The 24,120-nt window shown below is 46.1% G+C and overlaps 1 protein-coding gene across 1 annotated transcript in view; it reads right to left on the minus strand.

Annotated features, from left to right (window-relative positions):
* ADAM12 (ADAM metallopeptidase domain 12) overlaps nucleotides 1–24,120 on the minus strand; it is a 348,424-nt gene that overhangs the window by 121,364 nt on the left and 202,940 nt on the right. Inside the window, 1 exon segment of the mRNA XM_049645890.1 lies at nucleotides 14,133–14,211. Coding sequence (XP_049501847.1) covers nucleotides 14,133–14,211 — 79 coding nt within the window.

A 24,120-nucleotide genomic window follows, 5' to 3' on the forward strand; every position in this document is an offset into this window, starting at 1 on the left:
TTGGAAAGTTTTCATTAGGCTTATTCCAAGGTAGTGGGTAGATACCACAAATGGGATCTTTTTTCTATTATGTCTTATACATCTTTCTGTAACGTCTTTACATTATTTTTAGGTCAAGGAAATTTATTTTTAATAAATAAGTTTTTAATTTATTTTCCTTTAAAAATAAAGCAATCATTTTTATATAAAGGAAAACTTTAGTTTTTTTTAGTTTTTTTTTAAATTGCCTTGTGTCAGATCATCTTACGAGCTTAGCTTACAGTTTGTATGAACCTGTAGCATATCTTGGATTTTTTAATGTTGTTGATGATATTGACTGGAAACAATGAAGGTTCTGTGGCTCTTTTTGGCCCCCAGACAATGTCGAGGGGTGGGGTGGCGAGGTGCCCAGGGGTGAAGGCAGGTGAGGGAGCTACTCACAGAGGGAAAGCACGTGCAAAGACAGGAGGCCACGGAGGAAGGGTTGGAAGTTCAGGGACAAGGGTTAGTTCTCTCTGGCTGGAAGATTCCAGGGCAGGAGCACAGCACTCAAGGCCATGGCGAGGCTGACCTCTCCAGTGTGCCCGTGGCTTGGGAAGGAATGCCCAGGGTTGGTGGTGGGGGGACACCTGCCCAGCCTGCCACATCAGGTACCCACCCAGACCTGCTGCCAGCTTGCCTCTTTATTTCCACATGAAATAACTTTTGAAAGGCTCCACGGTCCCCTCTCTCTAGATACCTGGACCTGTTACATGCAAAGGCATGAGAGCAATTCTGTAAACACGAGGGGTCTGTGTACCTGGATTATAATGCCCCAGGGCACCAGAGGGATCCCAGGGAAGGGATTTCAGTCCTGGGTGCCCAGCGTGCATGTCCGAGTGGAGAAGGCTCGGAAGACAAAAGGGCAGTAGATGACGTCCAGTTTAGGTGCCCGGGGCCCCCGGAATCTTCGTTTTTGTCTGTTACCCATCATCCATTACAGAACTTGCCTCGCTTTGGAGAATTGTGAAATGTTGCGTTGGCAGCTGAGTCTTAGTTAAACAGTGAAAAACCCAATAGTGACAATAATCTTAATTACTGACCTCGGAAATTTCAAACTCATTTGTTCTCAGTCTCCATTTGTTTTGTAATAGAGTATTTATCAAACGTACTTTCAAATTAAACACCCAGAAACACAAGCTCATTAAAGCATGAGCTGAGAACAAATTAGTATAAAATTAATTTCCAGTTCACCAACGAGGTTGGAGTACCACTGACAGAAGAGGTAGGGGTGGATCCTCGCTCTCAGAAACTGATCCCCAAACAATCCCGTCTCTCAGTCACTACCAGAGTTAAGAGCTTATTTCTTGGTGCTAAAACTGGTTTCGATTTACCTTGGGACAGCGATCAAGCCTGCTGTTCACCGCTGACTAATCTAAGAAGTAGTTACCTTCCTCGATTACCAGGCATAATTACTAGCACCCCAAGTTGCAGATTATCCAGGACAATTATAATATCATGAAGTCTTAATTTTTTTCAGCAGGTTCATTACATACTCCGACAAATGGGGTATCATTTTTATGACGCAGTCAGTCATGTGGATAGACTCACAGCTAAGAGAGACGTGCCCATCATACCACGTGCCACGTAATTGGCTGGGAATGTGATTACAAAGAGTAGGAGAGAGGTGGCCTCCTGCTCTCTGGGGGGTTTCGCCCTCGGTGGCCGAGGTTGGGGGGGAGCTGTGCCTGCTCAGGTATCTCCAGGGGACTGTTTGCCCCCATATCCAAATCCAAGGGCCATGTTGCCTCCCATCGACGGATGCTAAGAGACAGGAATCCGCCAGGCCTCGTGGACTCGCCAACACTTGGCCGGTTGGATGTGAGTGTGGCCACACCAGGGAGAGACCCAGCAGGCGTCCATCATGCCCAGGGAGGTCCTGGGTTCCTCCTGCAGCTACAGGATCCCAACGCTTCCCCTTGCAAACATCCCCAAAGCATCTCCTTTCAGCAGCCTCAAGATTGTCAACTACTGTCTCCTTTTATCGCACTCTTGTCTATAAAGGCGTCGCTGAACAAGACATTGTCCCATTAGCACGTCGTCTCTGCCTGTTCTGCTGATCCAATGCATTCTCTTTCTACCAACAAAACATAACATAGAAAACAGTCCCAAACATGCATAACCACAAAATTACATCTTTTCCTTTACAAAACCTCTAACCATGTATTTTATATACTTATTACTTAACCTAATGCGTTTCCCCACTCCAGTAAAATAAATTTTCCTTCTGTTTAATCCTATCAATCAAACGTAATGGTGGGTAAGAGGAAGATCGAGTAAGAACCCTTGAGCTCGAAAATAGTAGCCCTCAACTCTCTGCCATATGGGAAGTGAAATCCAAATTCTGTTATCCAACTCTCAGTGGACCAGAAAGAAAGGAATTTTATCTGCTAAATTGCTAACAAAAATGGCCTGACCTTGTGATTAAAAAGGACTGTGAGCAGACAGTCTGTTAGGGAATATGCTGAGTGAAAATTATTTTCAATGCCTCTTTTCCTTGGGAATTTTATAGCATCCCCCCACCCCCACCCTGCACCATATGCAATGGGCCAAACTATCTTGATTTAGTGTTTGAATCACACAATGTTCTAGTCGTAAGGGAGCTTCAGGCCGTCTAAGGCCAGTCTTCCTCTTTTAGGCAGCTCCTTTCCCGAGCAGATGTGGAAACTGAGGCCCTGACTGGTTAAGTGACTGCCTCAGGCCACAAAGTCGGTCGGTGGCATGACAGGAACTGGAATATAGGCCTCTTAATTCCAGGCCAGACGGCTTCCCCCCGTGTCCTGTTGCCATGAACATGTGCCCTCGTGAGTCTCTCTTTTGGAGAGAAAAACTACCACGTAAAGCCCAAATGTAGACGCACGGCCTTCTCAAGGTCAGCAGAGGCCACTGCAAAAGGCGTTCAGGGAATCCTAGGAAAGTGAAGTCATTTCCAAACCCGCAGACAGTCCTGCAGACGGAAGGGGTACGAGGGTGAGTGTGTGTGTGTGTGTGTGTGTCCGAGTGGAAGCACGTGCACACGTGTGTATGTGTGTGGGCATACGTGTGTGCGCACGTGTGTGTGTCTGCGTGAGTCGTTGGCTCGCATTTCCGCATGGCCGTGGTCTGGGCTTTGCTCTCTCGTGTGGAACATCAGGCCCCCACATACCACACGTTAGCTTGAGACTAAAACAAGGTGACAGCGCGTTCAAGCAAAGGAGAAAGTGATTTTGCAGCCCCGCGTGTCTCTCTGGCTGGGCTATGTTACGCTTAGCCTTGAGAGCGTGCGGGACGGGATCGCAGAGAAATAAGTCACCACACCCACACTCCCAGGGCTACCTCGGCTCTCAGCTCTAACAAGAACCACGTCTGGTTAAACGACTATAAAGGACGGACCTCAGGGGCCATTCACATTATTTTGCTGCGCTGGAATTCTGCATCAGAGAACAGCACATGCTTAAGAAATCATGTTCACGTTCCTCGGGACCTCCCAGCCAACTGGGCCTGGAAACAGCATGTCTGCAACAGAGAGAGCACGAGATGGCTCTTGAGTTGCAAGTCTGGGGATTTGAGACTTAAGAGGCTCAGTTTTTAATCTGCAAAATGGGAGTGACCCTTAACTGCTCAGGGTTTGGGGGGATCAAATACACATTACACAGGGAAGCAGTTTGAAATGGAAGGCACCGTGATAGATCTCGACTATGAAAATACGTATTTGAAACCCATTAGGCCATTAACTCAATTTTCCACTGTGCTAAGCCCGAGCTCTGTGTATTTTTGCTGAATGAACGTATGTGAGAACAACAGACACGACGGACAGAAGGGGGCTGATTTTCCGCACGGGTTTCTAACTCTCAGCTCCAAATCCGCTTGCATGTTGTGTGGGACTTTACAGAACACATGAAAACGAGCAGAAGGGGCCTGGCGAGAGCCAGGGTGGGGAGACGGAGGGGCCGGTGGCCACTTTACAGGGACACACGCACCTTAAGATCTGTGCTCAGCACAGCACAGCACATCCCCCGCCCTTCCTGCCTGCAGCCCGCAGTTCACTTTCTCATCCCGCTATCACGATATAGAGGGACTTCCAAAGGGACATATGGTCCAGGGTGGTTACGAATTGTTGTGGATCGATCAAAACAGAGCAGTGGCTGCAGCTGGCTCGCTTTTCCAAAGGACTGTGTGCCAGGGTCAGTGTCTGTTTCATGTTCAGATTCACGGCCGGTTAAGCGCTACAGCTGGGATTTGAACCTGGGCAGTCTGCCTCCCTGGCTTGTGGTCCTAACCTTGCATATACCACCTCCAGCCAGAAGGCCTCGCTCAGAGCCTTCCCCTTCGGACAGCTTTAGCAAAGGAAAGTCACCCAAACCTGGGATTCCTCTGGGAACTCATTCCAGATTCCACATGGATTTGGCTCTTCCGTTGTTTGGCTCCTGAAGTATCCTTGCCATGAGCCCATCATGTCATCTGTGGTCAGACTCTGTGCTCCCTGAGGGCAGGGATTGTGTCCTCCTCCCTTCTATAAACTGCCACGAAGCACTGGACCTTTACTGATCTCGGTTCAGTCTGGGCTTTGAAGCGATGCACTTGGCCAACGCCCAGAGGGCTGTTGGGACCCGTCCTTCTCCCACATTCCAGGACTCTGGGCCAGCAGGACATCCTCTGCTCTCCCCCAGAAGCCTTTGCTGGGTGTCTCCTTGCAAATGAATGCTAGTCCATTCCCTAATCCACTTGCTACAGCTTTACAGACTGATTCCATTGCAACAGACGTCAGAGCCAGGAACGCATAACAGAGACCCTCCAACATTCCAAGTGAATCAGAGGCAGTTGTATCACAGAGGCTAGGAGCTCAGATGCTAGAGTCAGACCACGTGGGCTTGGACCTTATTAGCCGTGGGCTTGGTCTAGTTACCGAACCCCTGTAGGTCTCAGATTCCTCATCTGGGTATAAAAATAGCCAAAATTGATTTATTGTGAGGATCAAACCACAAAACACATGAAAAGCACTTTATACCATGCCTTGTGTATTGCTGAGCCTTCCTCAATGTTAGCTGGCATATCGGACACTCAACACACATTTGTTGTTGAGCAAGCATATGAATGAATGAATGAATGAATGAATGAATGAACTCACACACGCAGAAGAGGAAGGTATGTCACCATTGATGAATGTGAATACTGGTCTAAGAAGTTTGGTCTTGATTGAAGGAGGATTGGGGAAGCTATTGGTGATTTAGGGTCAAAGTAAGTGCAACAGGGAATGGTATACAGAGAAAGATATTCTAGAAGGACTGATGAGGCAGGAAGAGGGGCCGGATTGAACCTAGGTGAGGCTGGGAGTGAGGGGAAAATGTCAGGTGGCTCTGGCGTCTTCCGGCTGGGCAGAAGGCAGGACCTACACTGGAAGAGCAGGAATGTCCGTGGACAGGGAAAGGGTGATAGATGCAGTGGGGCAGGGTCACCATGGGATGTGGGCAGCACCTCCATCGGTGGGAGAACAGAGCAGCCCTCTGGGAGACAGGCAAGTTGGGAAGAGTGGATGGATGGGATGAGTATAGAGTTCAGCGAAAGCAGGGAAATTAAATCCATTTCAAAGCGTTTCTTGAGAGCCCGATAACGAGCCTTGCTCACACTTGCTACACTTATGGGATGTGAATGACCTGGGACTTCCCTCCTACATCCAGAATCATCTCTTCATACATGTCTGCTGGCCTCTGTCATGGAATGAGGTTGACTCCTGACATGCTTAGTCCAAGCCAGAGATTCTACCCCTTTTTGAGAGGAAACATTTGCCATGGAAGTGGATGGGACGTCACCCAAATGATCCTTCTGACCAAAATACTGGATTCTACACCTATCTGATGCCCAGCCTCAGTTAACACTGACTGGTCTCCCGTTGGCATCTGCCAAGCAAATGTTTTCATAAGTTTTTCCAATGAGAAACACATACAACAAATGGAATCTTTCTGGGTATGGCTCACGAGTATAAGGTCAGACATTTTCCCTTCTCCGTCTCCATGGTCCCGGCCCCAGCAGCCATCTCCTCTCCTCTGGGCTTTAGGCTTTTCCACAAGAACAGCTGCCTGATCTTGCTGGATCCCTGCTCCTGCTTTCTCTGAGGACCTCTTCATGTTGCGGCCAGTGGGTCTCTCAAAGCCTGCACTGGTCATGACACCCCCAGGGTTGAGATCTCTTATGGCTTCCCAATGTTCCTCCATGACAAACAAATATATCACCGTGGCCTCCAAGGCCTCCACAGTCTGGCCCCTGTCGCTTTCTAAACACTTCCCCGCCTGTAAGTAAAGCTCAGCATCACACTGGAATATCCTTCCCTCTCCGGTCCCCCCCTGGTTCGTCCCTCCTCAACCTTCAGATCTCAGTTCACACGCTCCTTCCTCCATGAAGACTTCCATGATCGCTTAAGACCAGATGGAGACCCTCAGCCTTCCCTTCAGCACACTTAGGGAAGATGTCGATTAGGTTTGATATGCTTAGAAAAATATCAGTCTCCTCCCTCCAGCCCCACGTGGGTCCCCTTGTCTATTCTGAACCCTTGCTGTACCCTCGGTGGTGGTCATAGTGCCTGGCCCAGTGGGGGTGCTCGGTTAGCACACGTGCAGCAGCTGGGTGCATTTCTACAGAACATTCAGGAGGCTTCTGCAGGGCTGTTCTGGCCTTTCCCAGAGTCTTCTGGGACGCAAGGGCATAAATGTCGTGTGCACAGTCCCTCACAGCCCTTATTAAAAGTAACAATATAAAACATAATCTTCCCTCAGATGTGGTCAACAAAGGATAAAGCCACAAATATTTCATCCTGTCAGGGCAATAGAGAGATAAAAGACAAGCGATTAACTCCAAAATTAAAATCAGCCCCTACTCTGCCTGTCAACCAGCTTACACTGATGGTTGAGAGATGAAATCTAAAAAAAAAAAAAAAAAAAAAGACGGTACCATGGCCAAGAGTGGTTCTTATTTTATGTATAATCTTAAATTTAGGTAAATTCATTGTGTGCTGACTTTAGGGGATAAGAAGATGAGTCTGCACATTTCTTTTTTTGTTTTGCAGCCTGATTAAAAAAACAAAAAAACAAAAAAACAAAAAAAAACCCAAAGCTGTGCCTGTCTCCTCACCATGAAAGACAAGACAAGGTCATGGACTCTCCTAAAGGGGTTTCTGCTGGAATGGTCAGCTGTCTGGGGCTGTGGGTTCTCTTTAGTGGCTAAGACTGTTCACTCCTTATCTCTACAGTGACGTGGCTGGAGGCTCAGGATGGGATCAAAGGAACGGGAGACAGGAGATGCTCGATTGTAAGACAGGCCCTTCTTTTTCTTTTCAAAAAAATTTTTTTTAACATTTATTCATTTTTGAGAGACAGAGTACAAGCGGGGGTTGGGGCAGAGAGAGAGGGAGACACAGAATCCGAAGCAGGCTCCGGGCTCCAAGCTGTCAGTACAGAGCCCGACGCGGGACTCGAACTCACAAACCACAAGATCATGACCTGAGCCGGAGTCGGACACCCAACCGACTGAGCCACCCAGAAGCCCCAAGTCCTTCTTTGTCTAACTGTAAAAGCAATACTTGCTTGTTGTTTCTGGAAGTCTGGGGTGGGGGTGGGGGTTTGCCAATTGACCTCTGGTTGTGAGATCCAAAGAATCAGATGAAGATCAAAATATACTTCCGGCTTATTTACCTTCAACAAAAGGGGCTTCTGGTATATTCTGTTAGAGGATACTGCTTAGGTCTAGGTAGAACTGAGGCATTGTGCGATTTCCAACGTTCATCCCTACCACTCTGTCCTTGCTAGCCAAGCCTTGGGGCCCATCCGGAGGAGGGTCTGGGTTGCACAATACTGTTGCTGAGAACACTCCATGGAGGAGGGGGCAAGCCTCAGCCACCATGAGGGACTAAGGGAAGACAGCAAGACGAGTCTCATGGCCCTTCCAAGCATGGGCTCTCCTGCTCCCCAGTGAGCAGAGACCAGGGTTCTCAGGCCTGCTTGCTCCTACTGCCCTTTCCTTAAAAAGAGACTTCCAGGGGGGCTCAGTCAGTTAAGCGTCTGACTCTCGATTTCAGCTCAGGTCATGATCTCATGAATTGTGGGTTCGAGCCCCATGTTAGGCTCTGTGCTGATAATGCAGAGCCTGCTTGGGATTCTCTCTCTGCTCCTCTCCCTAAGATCCTCTCCCTCCCACCCTTTCTCTTTCTCAAAATAATAATAAAAAAGGACACTTCCATGCAGAGGAGTGAGGGGTGGGTAGAGGGATGGGGCAGACATTTGCCCATCTATACAGTGACCTTGTAGACAAATGAGAAGAAAGAAAAATACAATCCCTCCCCCATATACACACAACAATCACAGAAAACAGAAAAATGCACTTTCCCCCTAGAGAGACGACTACTGTTAGCATTCTGATACACCACCATCCAGCTAGTCTCTAAAATGCCTACATTCCAAGCCTTCTGCTCCCACCTTCCGAGTCCCTAACCAACCCGGCAGCTATCAGGCCCTCGTTCTTGTTGTTGTTTTTAAATGTTTATTTATTTTTAAGAGACAGAAACAGACCACAAGTGGGGGAGGCACAGAGAGAGAAGGAGACACAGAATCCAAAGCAGGCTCCAGGCTCTGAGCTGTCGGCACAGAGCCCGACGCGGGGCTCGAACTCACAAAGCGCAAGATCATGACCCGAGCCGAGGTCGGACGCTTAACCGACTGAGCCACCCAGGTGCCCCTGTCGGGCCCTTGTTTACCTAGTCCTGTATCTCTCCTTCTCTAAGCATATTTGCCTTCTCAAATGAGAAGAAAGGGCAAAAAACTGCCTAAGAATAGGAAAATTAGGAAGAGATTGAACTAAAACCACCAAACTGGTAAAATAATGTTGGAAGCATATCTCACACACTCTGGGTGTGTCCATGTTAGCTGAGTACCGCTCGCCCTCATACATGACGGATGTGTGGAGAACTCAAGCCTGTTGCCACGGTATTTCTAAGCTCTCTTTTTCCTGCTTCTGTCTGGAACAGCAATTACACCGTGGGGATTGCCTCAGAGATAACTACAAAAGCATATTTTAAATGAGAGCATCCTAGGAGAAAAAAGAGAGAGAAAAAAAGAGAAAGTCAAGTGTGAAGCTATGACACTAATTATTACTTATATCTGAGGTCAATCCTCAGGTCTTCTTCATTTTTGACCTCCAGCTTTCTCCTGGACTCCAGATTCATGAACACCTTTACTTGGCTGTCCCACGGCCAACTCAACAGGGACAAACCCATCCTCATTGGCCCCTATGCCTTCCCAAGCCAACAACTGCTCCTTAATGGTGCCAGAGAAAATACATGGTCCGGTGGAGAGCCCAAGCAGAAGGGAGCAAGCCCTGTTGGTGACACCTCCCTTGTTCACTGTCACCGGATCTTGCCTCTTCAGGCTTTCTTGCCTTGAACCAGCTCCATCCATCTGTCGGCGAAACCTTCATCAACCACCTTAGGCCCCTAACAGACTTTCTTGCCTTCTGTCTGCCAGTAATTCTGCCAATCTTTCTTCCATTCAGCCATCAGAGAGCCTTTCTAAAGCACAGAACCGAACAATGCCATTCCCCTATATGAAAACTTCCCATAGCTTCCAATCTTCAGTAAGATAGAGTCAAACCTCTTTAGTACCAAAGGGTTTCATCCAACCTTTCTCTTCTATACTCGTTCTCAGAGAGTTAGATATCATTTCTTTAGTGAAATCGTCTCCAACGAGTTAAAACTAACCATGGCCTTGCCGAGGCTCCAGTGGTATTTTGTACATACCTCCTACGGTAGCAATTATATTAAAGCATAAGTATTTTCACATCTTGTAAACACCCTACCTTTTGAGTAGAATTTATATGCCAAAGAGTATATTTTATTCAACCTATATCCTCATACCCTAACAGTTTCTGCACACAGAAGGTGGTTAATAAATGTTTGCTGAGTGAATGAATAAATGAATGAATGAATCGTTTTTGGAAAGTCTGGTCTATGTAAGATGATGTGTGAAGCTCTACGGGGTTAGAAAGGAGATACAAGAAACATTCCCCACCCACGAGAGCTCTTATAATCTACATAATAAATACCATGGATTATATTTGAAGAAATAATATCAATCATAATAATATTTTTCATCTAAAGATAATAATACATAAAACTGTATTATTAGATATACTGATATTGAACTATCTTTGCATTTCTCGGATAAGTACCATTTGGTCATAAAGTATTTTCAAAAATATGTGCTGGACATGATTTGTAAATATTTTACTTAGGATTTTTGCCACTATGTTCATAATTGAAGATAGTCTATAATATTCATGTTGTGGATGCTCTCTTTCTGATTTTCGTAGTTACTCTCTTTTCCCTTAAATTTTTTTTTTTTTAATTCTTAGTAACTATTTGTTCTTTATAGGTTTGGTAAAAGTTACCTGATAAAATATTCGGGCTTGATATTATTTTGGGGGTAGGAAGATTTAAAAATCATTTTTCTCTTTTAGAGGGCCAGTGAGCAGGGGAGAGAGAAAAAGGGAGACGGGGAGAAAATCCCAAGCAGTCCCTATGTTCAGCGCGGAGCCCAATGTAGGGCTCGATCCCACAACCCTGGGATCAAGACCTGAGCTGAAATCAAGAGTCAGATGCTCAACTGACTGAGCCGCCCAGGCACCCCCAGAATTTACATTTTTAAGAAATGGTTAGTATTGTGGATAACATTCTTGTGATTCTCAAAATGTCTGTACGGCAATAGTTACATCCTTCCTTGTGTTGTTAATACCGTTGCTTGGGAATTCTTCTTTCTTCTTGATTAGATTTGGGTTTTGTTCATTTTATTAATATTTTCAAAGAACCACCTTTTGGCTTAAATGGTTCTCTCCATCCTTTTGGCCTTCCTTCTCATTAATTTCTGCTCATCTATTAAAATCTTCATTTCTGAGAGAGGTATATTTAAATCTCCCTCTCTGGTTGTGAATTTGTCAGCTTATTGTAATTGTTTTGATTATTGCTTCACATGTTTTGAGGCTATTTTATTGGTATATGTAGTTTCACAAGTATTTTACCATCCTTTTGAATGGCTCCTTTTATCATTAAGCAATCAGTCCCTTTATCCATAAGAATGTCTTTTTTTGGCCTTACGATCTAGGTTGCCTGATGTTACTACTACGACAGTAGCTTTCTTTGGGTTAATATCTGTCTACTATATATTTTCCATTCCTTTCAGAACCATGTTGTATTTTGAGTGTGAATCTTGTAAAAATTATGTAGCTGGATTTCATTTTAAGTTCTAAGCAGATAATCTGTTTTTACTTTAACAAACAGATTCAGTCTATTTACATATAATTAGAGTAATATGTTGACTCATTTTTAGCTAATTATTTTGTGTTTTATATTTACTCTGCTTTTCAAATCCTTTTCCTTCTTTCCTGCCCTCCACTGAGCTGATATACTATTTTTGTGACCATCTATTGTTTGGAATTATACATTCTGCTTTCCTATTCTTTTAGCGGTTATACTTAAATTAGCAAGATACATATTTATCAAAATCTCAAGTTGATCAGTGTCTCTATTATTCGCCAGTACAATACAAATTCTTAAACTGTTCTAAATGTTTGCTCATCTTGTCTTAAAACATCCAAATTTAGTCATTATTGTTGTAATTATTATCTTAAATAGCTTACTTAGATTTACTCACACGCAGTGGTTTTGTTTCCTATTGCCTCTAACGGCCTATCCTGGCTCTTGTGTTCTATTTCTTTCTTACTGCAATATTCTTTGTTAGTTTTTCCTTGGTAGATATTCCTTGTGAGAATCTGAGAGCAGCGCATTCTCTTTTTTTGTGTGCAAATGTATTTTCCTATGATTTTTGTAATTTTCCCGTGGCTCTCTGAATTCTAATTTTGTAGTTGCTAACGAGAAGTCTGTTGTCGGTGCAATTGTCATTTTGCACAAGGGTCTCTTTTCTCTCAGGTGGTGTTACGATTTCATCTTTAGGGGTCTGCCGTTTTACTACAAGCCATCCTGGAGTGAGTCTGCTTTTTGTTCTTCCTACTTGGGGTGCATATCTTTCTCCAGTTCCAGAACATTCTCATCACACCGTTTAAACATTGCTTCTTTCCTATTTTCTTTCTTTCTTTCTTTCTGTATTTTCACTCTGGAATTTCTATCAGGCCTATTCTGTTCTCTTTAAAATATTTACAATTTCCCCTGATTTTTGTATTGTCTTGCATTCCCTGAGGTGCTGATTCTCTTGTTCCCCTTGTCCACTGACGCTCACTCACCGTGGCTTTTCTCACTGTGTGTTTTGCAATTTTGATTTGGGGCTCATTGCTAATATTTTTATTATTCTTTGTTTTTGGCATGGGCGTCTCATGTGATCGCGGCTGTAGACATATCTCTATTTCTACTATTTTGGCTTGGCTTCAGCTTGGGCCCAGGGGATCCAGGATTACTGATTTGGGACCAGTTTGGATGTTAATGTATTGACCGGGAATTGCATTTCTATGTAGGCGTCAGACATATAAACACCAGTCCACTCCATTGCAAACATACGCTTATAAGGCTAGCTGGGCTCTCAATTCTCTTTTTCTTATGAGCTATTTCTTCAATCCAGGATACCCTGAGACAGTTCTCTCTGTTGTCCCTTCTCCAGACTAGACATTCTTGTTCTTTCCCACAGAGGAAGCCACTTCCTGGGGGCCCAGCTTTTGCAAAACCTCTCAGTTGTAGACACCCACTTCTCTTGTCCTCGGTCCCAAGCACCAGTCCCTCTCTCTGGACCTGAGTAGCCCTTTGAGGTCCCATGACCCCAACTCACCAGTCTACTGCTCTGAGCCTATACCCCTTCTTTGTCTTTGCCTCTTGGGGATTTCTTGGACTCTCTTCTTTTTTTTTTTTTTTTTTTTTTTAAAATTTTTTTTCAACTTTTTTTATTTATTTTTGGGACAGAGAGAGACAGAGCATGAACGGGGGAAGGGCAGAGAGAGAGGGAGACACAGAATCGGAAACAGGCTCCAGGCTCTGAGCCATCAGCCCAGAGCCTGACGCGGGGCTCGAACTCACAGACCGCGAGATCGTGACCTGGCTGAAGTCGGACGCTTAACCGACTGCGCCACCCAGGGCGCCCCATGGACTCTCTTCTAAACTTGACGAGGTAGTAACACAAGTTCATACATGGTTATATTATATCCAGGACTCCTATGTGTTTTCTGCAGGCTGGAAGGTCAGTGTCGGGTCATTCTACCAAATCGCTGGGGGTCTCAAGGCATCAGTTTGTAAGTGCCACATGCACACAAGAGATAAAGAAAGGGGGAAACCTGGCAGGTCGACAATGGCTGCTTGACGACACTTCAACTGCAAATGTAAAGTCTTCCTCTAAGCTAATTCTTGTTAAAACAGATATCCACAGGTTTTTGGAAAAAAAAAAACTAGCTTTCCCAGTCCTCAGAGGGCAGCAACTCTTTTTAAATGCCCATGTTCACGCGGGCTGAGCACACAGAAAACACAGCAAACACTTGTTAAAGGAACAAATAAATTTAGCATCTTTTCCAAGATACACATAAAACTTCGAATACTGGGAAAGCTAAAAGTGATAAACGTCATATGATGGTAACCACCATAATATAGGATCATAAGTGTTTATGGTGGATTTATCATTCATATAGATAAATGGCTTATACATTTATTTCTGGTGGACATGCCTATAATAGGTAGGTTACATTTATAATAGGCAGGATACATTTATAGGTTAAGCAGAGTCAGTTTTACTTCGAATTGTTTTTAAGGGACTTAAAGTATAACACAGCTAAATTCAGCCCAGGGACAATTGCTTTCCAAGCCATCTTGAAACGTGGCTAGGTTTTCTAGAAAGGATTTGCCCAACCGAGCATCCCCTAGTGATTGGAAGGTGGTTTCGAGGTCGGCCACATCTCCAAGGACTATCCTGGCACAAAGCTGGCCAAGGCCAAGTTCTCCTGGAGTTATAATGGAATGCCTAAAGCCTAAGTGATGCATAGGTGCCTTATGGTCCCTAAGTGTAGCCTCTGGGCATGTGGCTTCACTTAGGATAAAACAGCCACAAAGTTTAAGCGCAGACTTGACGGCGTGCGTGGTGTTGTGGTGGCCTTGCCGCCGGACTTACCGTGTAATTTCGAGTGAGGGAGACATCGGTGCCATCCAGCAGATAATGGGTTTCTGTGAAGCTGTTAGCGATGAGGCCTCTGTGGAAAAAGAAAGACAAACGAGATAAGAGGATGAGTGGAGAAGCGTACGGATATGTTGCGAACAAGGCAGCCAGCAGCTGACCCGCCCTTATGTGACAGGTGACCCCGTGAGGCTCCCAAAGGACCTTCTACCTATTCGGGAAGGAGTCAGGAGGAGACTCAGACAGGCAGGACTCAGACACGTGGGCCTTGAACAACAGCTCCCACGGTACACGTGGAGCCCTCACCCATCCCCCCTCACCTCCTTCTTCTAGCACACTCCAGGCGTGTGCGCCCAGGGATCCAGGCCCCCACGTGCACATGCATGTGGGGACACACACACAGGCACACGCTCTTCTACGGGGAACGAGTCCTACACGGAGCCTGCGTTGTATCTGCCTGGGCAACGTGTCGTTGACTTTATTTTATTTTCTTATTATTTTTTAAACTCAATTTAATGACATTTAGTTATTTATTTTGAGGGAGAGAAGGAGAGTGGGCAGGGGCATGGGGGAGGGGCAGAGGGAGAGAGAGAGTGAGAATCGCCAGCAGGCTTCACGCCCAGCGAGGAGGCCGAGGGGGGGGCCTCATCCTCACAACTGTGAGATCACGACCGCAGCCAGATCAAGAGTCAGATGCTTGGGGCACCTGGGTGGCTGAGTTGGCCAAGCGTCCAATGTTTGATTTCGGCTCAGGTCATGATCCCGGGGATGTGGGATCGAGCCCCGTGTTGGGCCCCTGCACTGAGCATGGAGCCTGCTTGAGATTCTCTCCCTCCCTCCCTCCCTCTATCTCTCTCTCCCCCTCTCCCTCTGCCCCTGTTCCCCCCCCCAACCCCCAACTCACATACACACTCTGTCTCTCTCAAATAAAAAAGAGACGCTTAACCGACTGAGCCACCCAGGTATCCCAGAGTTGCTGTAAATACTGGACTTCGCAGGGGGCGGCAGTGACTGGCAGTGGCTGTCTCCTCCTCCCCAGCCTCCAGAGAATGAGCCTCACGCCATCGGCTGGGGGTGGCCCCGTCTCCAGTCCAGAGATGAAGCAGGGACCCCGGCTGGCCAACCACAACTCTCCCCTATGGCACGCTGTGAGCTGGGGCTTCCGGGGAAGAAGTCTTGCCTCTCTGTTCTCAGAGCTCCAAGAACATGCTCACGGGGGTTCCCTCAGCCTGGTGCCTTGCTTTAGAGGACGCTGCCCAGACACAGCCACCACTCAGCCCCGACAAAGGGGACAAAGGGGGAGACTTTCCACATGTGCTGGGGACCCACTCTGCCTCTCCCCTTCCTCAATAGCCCCCTCTCCTTCACTTCAGTTGGCGTGAGTTAGGATTTGCATCCAGGGTGCTGACAAATGGATAGAGTCGAAACGGAAGTGGGAGGTTATTGATGTAACAGGCGAGGAATACTTTCCTCATAATCGATTTCTTTAGCTCCTCTCCCAGCCAAGTCCAGAACTGAAAGCAATTTCCCCGTTTTACATGGACTTCAATATATTTCGGAAACGCCTGGCTTAAATCAGTTAGACCCTCACGGAGGTCTGACTTGTGCTCTCCTCACCAGCGACGGTGGAAGAAGATTGTGCCAAAACATAAAACAGATGATCTCTCACACTCACTGATTAAGGTACCAGGATCCTCCCGCCCCGCCCCACCCCTCCCTCTGCTCAGGAATACACAGATCATGCTGGAGGGGGCCAGCCTCCGTGATGCTTTTGGTCTCGAATCCCCATCCTCTACGTGTCCCTCCTGTGAGCTTTCCCAGGATCCTCTGGGCAGGTTCACCCAGGTTCGCCCTGCCGGGATGGGCAAGGGCAAGGCAGGGAGGTGTGGGAGGCTGGCGGCCTTGACGGGGGCAGCTGCAGGGGAGGCCGAGGGGATGGGGACAGAAATGGTCAGTGCGTCTTTCCAGACGGTGGCTCTAAAGGGAAGCAGAGAGATGGGAGGTGAAATCATGAGGCAGGGGCTGGAGGAAGTGAAGGGGCTGGAGGAAAATGGGGCAGAGAGGGGGTGAGACAACGCGGTGGGGGGAGCAGGCAGAAGGACTCACAGAGCAGGGGAATGGGGAGGAGGAGTGGGAGCCCTGGCTACACGAGGAAGGGCCTGGAACAGCCTCAGTGCTCCTGGGGAGAGAGGGCTTGGTCAGCTTCGAGATCACAGAGGAGAAGATTTAATACAATTCAAGTTAGATTGTTATTACTTACATTATTTACTGTTCATTCATAATTTTATTACTTTGCTTATATTTTGTTAACACTTTAGTAGTTCTGTGCTTAACGGTGCTGGATCCTTATATTTTTTAATGTTTATTTATTCATGAGAAAATGCAAGTGGGGGGAGGGGCAGAGAGAGGAGAGACACACAGGATCCGAAGCGGACTCCAGGCTCTGAGCTGTCAGCACAGAGCCGGACGCAGGGCTCAAACTCATGAACTGTGAGATCATGACCTGAGACGCTCAACCGACTGAGCCACCCAGGCGCCCCATGGATCCTTATTTTGAATGAACCTAATACTAAGAGGAGTAACACACATAGGAATTTGTAGAAATATAATTTGTAACACAAAGTGTAGAGATATAATTTATACCACAAAGAGATAATACTTTAAGGCTTTCTAACTGAAAGCTAGTTTAGATGGATGTCCAAGGAGGAGACTTGCTTCATGTATGGGGGACATGGGAAATCCACCAGGAAAGCCAGGAATTGGACAATGAACTTTTGGTAGAGGACAGTCAGTAAACTTGTGGACAAGAGGAATAACAGATGGACGCGTGGATGGATGGATGGATGGATGGATGAAGGACTGAATTTCGGGCGAATGCTGTAGGCATATTCTTTTTGTCTAGGACTGTCCCCTCTCAGCTTGGGTAACCCGTGCCCCATGTCTTTCCCAGGGACCACGACTTGTTGAGAAGCCATGGCTGAAACTGAGGGTGTGCTCACTTGAGGCTTTCTCAGACGTGTGTCTAATTCATTTTTATTTTTTTTAATGTTTATTTATTTTTGACAGAGAGAGAGACAGAGAGAGAGAGAGAGAGCCAGAGCAGGAGCGGGGGAGGGGCAGAGAGAGAGGGAGACACAGAATCCGAAGCAGGCTCCAGGCTCCAAGCTGTCAGCACAGAGCCCGACGCGGGGCTCGAACCCACAGACTGCGAGATCATGACCTGAGCCGAAGTCGGACGCTCAACCGACTGAGCCACCCAGGTGCCCCAGACGTGCGTCTAATTTAAAAGGGGCTAGCAGTCAAAGGTCCCATGAGAAAAGAGCAGAGGTGGACAATGGCCATATTGGAAATGGCACAGCAGGGGACCCATTTCCTTTAGATTTCCCCAAGGAGAAAAATCCAATTAGATGGATTCTCTATGTCAGCAAATGAAAACAGAAGGTGAATGCATAATTTCATGAGAACATTCCTTTTCTCTGCTTATTAGATTAGCTGATCTAACAAGGAATTCTGTTCCTCCTTACACCAGAAAATAAAACGCCGGGAGTTGATTTTGCTCTTTTCCATATGTTTGGCTATTGTAAGTGACACCTCGGTATTCTCTCATTTAATATTTATTGTGCTGGACACTGGGAATAAGACACCCCCCAGGCTCATCATCTGGTGAAAGACAGACCCAAAGAGTGATGAGATTTCCATGATACAGAGATGCCCAAAGCACTGCAGGAGTTCAAGGAGAGGCTTCTAATCCAGAAGGCAGCCTGAGGGAGGTGGTACCCAAATGGATTATGAAAGATGGACAAGAAGAAGTCACGTGTGAAGGGGTGGTGAGGCAGGAGATGGAGAGGAATGAGGAAGAGATGATTCCAGATAGGGGTGCCTCCATTCTCAAAGGCATGGAATGTACAGGAAGAGCATGCTAGTGGGGGCTGGGCACCGGAAATGTGAAGCCCTGCTGAGTTCCAGGTGTTGGGTGTAAAGTTTGAAGCAGGGCAATGCACCGTTGCTCAGAGAGGCATGCCGGGGACTAATCCACCAAGTTGCCAGCATTGCTGACTTTACTCCGTGTAATGGGAGCCATTCAATGTGGCAGTGACCCGAGCAGACACAAGCTTTGGGGCCAAAGGCCGCTCTGACGGCCACGTAGATAAGACTTCGGGGGCAAGAAACAACTGCAGCAGGAGGGCTAGTTAGAGGAAGCCGGTGTGAGCGTCCAAACAAACGGCCAGACCAAGATATAAGCCTTTGGGATGGGAAATACAGATGGGGGGACAGAATTAGGAACCTCAGTTGGCACCCGAGATGGGTGGTTCATCCAGGAGGGAATGGAGACGGTGAGTTCCACCTTGGCCACGTTGAGTGCCGGGTACCTGAGAGACATGCTCCTGGATGTCCGGCAAGCAGCTGACTCCACGAGTCTAAGGTCAAGGAAGTGGCTTGGGGTGAAGACAGAGATGGAAACAGACAGCACACGCTTTCTTTACGGGGGAGTAAGAACATTTACGTCCCCAACTTGGCAGAACCCGAATATACACACCAATAAATCACAAACATAAAGTCAGTGATAATAACACAGTAACAGAAGAAGACTTTAACACCCACTTACCGCAGTGGGCAGGTCATCCAAGCGGAAAATCAACGAGGAAACAATGGCTTTGAATGACAAGCTAGACCGGAGGGACTTAACAGATCTATTCAAAACATTTCGTCCTAAAGCAGCAGGATACGCATTCTTCCCGAGTGCAGAACCGATCACATACTAGGTCGCAAATCAGCCCTCAACAAGTACAAAAGGATCAACATCACACCGTGCACATTTTCAGACCATGCTATGAAACGTGAAATCAACCACAGGAAAAAAATTTAGAAAGGCCACAAACACTTGGAGATTAAAGACCACTGTACTCAAGAATGAATGGGTTAACCAAGAAAGCAAAGAGGGAATAAAAAAGTACACGGAAGCCAATAGAAATGAAAACACAACAGTCCAAAACCTTTGGGATGCAGCAAAGCGGTCGTAAGAGGGAAGTAGACAGCGATCCAGGCCTTCCTAAAGAAGGAAGAAAGGTCTATAGGGCAATAGGAAGAATCTCATCCTTTCCAGCCAAGCACTGTATTTCTAATTGCAAAGTCTTTGGGTGTATGTGACTAGAAATGATCATTGATGATTTACATTAAAACACTATGATGTAGGGGTGCCTGCGTGGCTCAGTCGGTTAAGCGTCCAACTTCGGCTCAGGTCGTGATCTCGCGGTCTGTGGGTTCGAGTCCCGCGTCGGGCTCTGTGCTGACAGCTCGGAGCCTGGAGCCTGCTTTGGATTCCGTGTCTCCCTCTCTCTCTGCCCCTCCCCGAATCACGCTCGCTCGTGCTCTCTCAAATAAACATTAAAAAATGTTTTTAAACACTGTGATGTAGATAACATTTTCCCTTATAAAATTTCTTACATTTCTGAAATGATTTGCGTTTGAAATAAAAAAATCACCCCCCAATTGCCCTTTTAAGTCAATATTGAAAGGACCCCACTCCAAATTTGCTATTATATAATTTAGTTATATTGTCTGAGATGGATTTCATCAAAATGAATATTTTATTCCCCCAAACATAGGAGAGCAGAAAGAAACACCTACTCATTTTCACCTCTGGGATCCCTTTCTCCATTCTCCTTTCATTAATGTTTCCCTGTGCTGTGCCAGGACTCTGTTACAGGACCTGCCTTCTGCTCTACCTGGTTTCTTGGTGTCTTGTCTTCTCCCACCCTGGGTTGAGCTAAGGGGCAGAAGCTACGTCCCTAAGCTAGCAGGATGCCTCGCACACAGGAAGCGCTTAATAAATAAACAGACGACAAACACGGACTCATTATTATAGAAAAGCAACCCAGTTGGGACAGAATGCGCTCCAACAAACTGGATCAATTAAAAATAAAAAAATGTGGTTTCAAATTGTGGTCACTGATCCTGGAGGGGGTCTGGGGAGGGGACAGTCACATTCACTCCCTTGTCATTTCAAGAATTCTCAATGCTGTCAGGTCCTCAAGACCAACGCTGACAACTTGTCCTCAATTTCAGAACTGCTTAAAGGAGGGAAATAGGGAAAAGAAAGCTAAGAGTTTGGCATCAATTATTTAGAACATAAAAAACTCATTGATGATATGTCAACTTTTTCCTATTATTTCTTTGAAGAGTATACATATGGTTTAAGGGTTTAATTATTCTGTGCAACATATTCACGCAAACGCATCACAAGACGGCTCTTATGTGTCAGTTACACCAGAAGGCACCACGGATACTCTGCAATTAAATCACACACGCACTAGTGATCTCTCTAGGAAAGCCATTTGGTATTCAGAGCATCCAACCCAGTTTTCTGCTGAAGATTGACTTCGCTACAAGTTATTATTCCACAAATTACCAAGTCATTCATATATAAATTTGGGTAATGGTTTTCTTTACAGGAATTTGGAAATACAGCTATGAATACGTTCATATGAGGGATAAACCATCTGGAGCTTCAACAAAACATAACACATAATAAAAAGCGTAATTAAAAATCATGATCAGGATTTTCCTAGTTACTAGAACGAAGATCCTTTATTGAAAATGGTCTATTCCTCAACTGGAGCTAAATAAATATAGAGAAAAAATCGAGAGGAAAATCAATATGTACCCAGACTGGATGCCTCACACACTGAAAGAACTCCTTGTGGTTTTCAGCGAAAACTACACTGGCTGGAGTCAGGGGACTCTTCACCCTCGTATCATTGGCTCTTCTGGACTCTTCTACAGAGAGATCAGACAACTGAATAATTCTCTATAAAGACAGTGCACTGAGGTATGAAATGAGAGAAGGAAAATGAAAAACAAGAAAAAGAATCCAAGATCTGGCATTTTCTACGGCTCAGCCTTGTTTGGACTACTTTTAGAGCTTAGCCCTTGTAAATATCTATGCTTTTTTTGTTTTCCCTATGGGGAAAGTTATCCTGGTAAACGGCTTATGCTCTGGGTTCGTGATTTGGGGAGTGAAAGCAACAGCCACTCCCTATCGCCACTACCATTTATGACTTGTCTTCATGACCCGGATGCCGCCTCCCTCCTATTATTTGCCAGGCCCTGGGACACCTGCCTTTCAAGTGCACTTTCAACCCTGATGTTGGTGGAGACCCTGTGGTGTAGGGACTGTTACCATCTATCTGCTTAGAAATGAAGAGGGAGACATTCAGAGAGGTTAAGGGATTTGTCCACCGCCACACAGCTGAGCCAGTGGAGACTGAACTTGCCTCCATTTGGCTCTAAAATCTACCTCATCCCAACCACTTGGTCCACACTGCCTTGCCAGGAAGAAATGTCAGCACATGGCTCTTAAGGTTTGAAGATAAGTAGCAGCAAATCACATTCCAACTTTCCCCGAAATAACTTTTTCCACCCTGCAAAATGGGGCTTACGCTGTCTCCCATAGCACTCAATTCAACTTGGCTACAAAATTCAAATTATTTTTGGTCGTAATTTCGGTATTTGGGGATCCTAACTATTTAGAACTGCGCATCTGTAAGAACAATGAAGCATTTACATTCAATTTTCTTTTGTTCTCCTCTATTTGCTGAACTACTCGAAACGATTAAATAACTTGCCCCCTCCCACAATAAAAAACAAGTTCCTTCTCCCCAGCTCTTTCTCATTTAGTTTCACAGACTGTAATACGTAAAACCGTTGAGACAGCATCTTGGGAACTATAGGGGACACTTAAGTTCCCCCGCAAAATAATATCTTAATGTACTGCTTTCAAATATGCAGAATTTTGGATCAAATCACGGGCCATTTCCACTGAAATATGTTACCACTGTCGTTTGGGGCTCTTCAGATGACCCCATCCCGCCACAGAATGCGCGGATCACACGTGCCACCACAGACAGTTGTAAACTTGCTAGAAATCTGTGTGAACACAGCGGGGCCATGTTTGACAGCCGCATTTTCCAGGTGAGTCGTAAGAGCAGGTGAATAAGGTCGGGTTGCTGCCACTGACACCCCTCAGCTGTCATTCTACGTGGCCTTAAAGCTTTAGGCTACTCTCTCCCCTTTCAAATGACTACCTGTAGTTTCCAAGTCTTTTGAATGTGGGTTTCTAACCGTTTGAGGCGGTTCTCAATGGAATATGACTGTCTTCCTAGTATGGGATTTGCCAAGTTTAATAAATGGAAATGGATTATATCCCGTAAGTAAATGGAAACCCAACACACCATTCATTCCAGAGGTCAATAAAGTCCGAGAGCCACTTTCTGTAGATGCGACTGCAAGAATAGAGTTTACAGGTTAGCTAACGCTGTCCTTCCTCTTCGAACATTTCTGCCAACACAGGTAAAACGGCTATGTTTTCTAGGCTTCAGAATTTTCTTTCTTCTTTTTTTTCACCTCTAGGGTTATTTCACTACCTTTATTTTATTTTATTTTATTTATTTTTATTTATTATTATTTTTTTAATTTATTTTTACTATGATTTATTGTCAAATTGGTCTCCGTAAGCAATAGTAGGAGCAGTCGCTAACATTCGTTTGAACCCCTACTAAGCCAAAGCACTTCAGGTGCATTATTTTATTTAACTTTTACAATAACCCTAGTGGGCTGGTGCCCGTTTGGAGGTGGGGAAGCTGGCATCAGAGGGGTTCAGTACTTGTCTAGGGTCACACAGCCGGTACTGGGAAGACGGTCTGATTTCAGAGCCCAAGATCTCATCGCTAGGCTTACACTTGCCTTTTCTGCTCGTCTCTCTTGCAAGGGACCCTATGTTTAATATGCCAGTTCCTGCCTCTGAAAACAATTAGAAAGCAATTGCAGTTTGGGTTGGGTGGGTCTGTTTCCCCTTTATCGCCAGAGGTTCAAAACGGAAAGGAGCAATGAGGAGCAGAGTGCGAATCAGGTTCTGTTCACCTCTAGAGTGAGGAATGATCACCCAGGAGTAGCTATTTCATGCGTACTGGCACAGAAAAGGTTGTCACTGCTCGGCACGTAAAGGTGAAAAGGTGAGCAGTGTAAGCGAATGAGGAATGAAACCCACTGAGATGTTTCCACTGGTGCTACACATCACCCGAAAACAATCGGGTGCGTTTGACCCCAGAAGCCAAGTCAGCCTTTATTCATGTTCTAATTACCCACAGTGCCCCACACTGCAAGTGTGTTTCTGTTTGCAGCTCACTGAGCACCGCGAGGTCTACTATGCGGCAGGATGCGGGAGGACGCGTTACAACGAGTGGCTCTTTAAGTCTTCACGACGACCATTTCGTGCAGGTGAGAAACTGAGGCTCAGAGATGTCAAGTGGCAATAGGGTGATGTTGTTAGATGCTAAGATGCCTTATCCTCCGCCTTTGCTCATCACCTGTATACGGAAAAACATGCTTCTGTTTCCTCCAGCCCGACAAAATTCTTGGCTGATTGTTTTATTTATTTATTTATTTTTTAAAAAAATTTTCATGTTTCTATTTATTTTTGAGAGACAGAGCACGAGCGGGGGAGGGGCAGAGAGAGAGGGAGACACAGAATCGGAAGCAGGCTCCAAGCTCCGAGCTGTCGGCACAGAGCCCGACGCGGGGCTCGAACCCGCGAACCGCGAGACCAGGGCCTGAGCCGAAGTCAGACGCTCAACCGACTCAGCCGCCCAGGCGCCCCTCTTGGTTGATTATTTTATTTTATTTTATTTTTTAATTTTTTTTCAACGTTTTTTATTTATTTTTGGGACAGAGAGAGACAAGGCATGAACGGGGGAGGGTCAGAGAGAGAGGGAGACACAGAATCGGAAGCAGGCTGCAGGCTCCGAGCCATCGGCCCAGAGCCTGACGCGGGGCTCGAACTCACGGACCACGAGATCGTGACCTGGCTGAAGTCGGACGCTTAACCGACTGCGCCACCCAGGCGCCCCCTTGGTTGATTATTTTAACAGATGCAGGTCCTGAGGGACCAACTGAATACGGCGCACAAGGGGATTACAGCCAAGGGAAG

Source organism: Panthera uncia, chromosome D2, assembly GCF_023721935.1.
Source record: "Panthera uncia isolate 11264 chromosome D2, Puncia_PCG_1.0, whole genome shotgun sequence".
Classification (NCBI taxonomy): domain Eukaryota; kingdom Metazoa; phylum Chordata; class Mammalia; order Carnivora; family Felidae; genus Panthera; species Panthera uncia.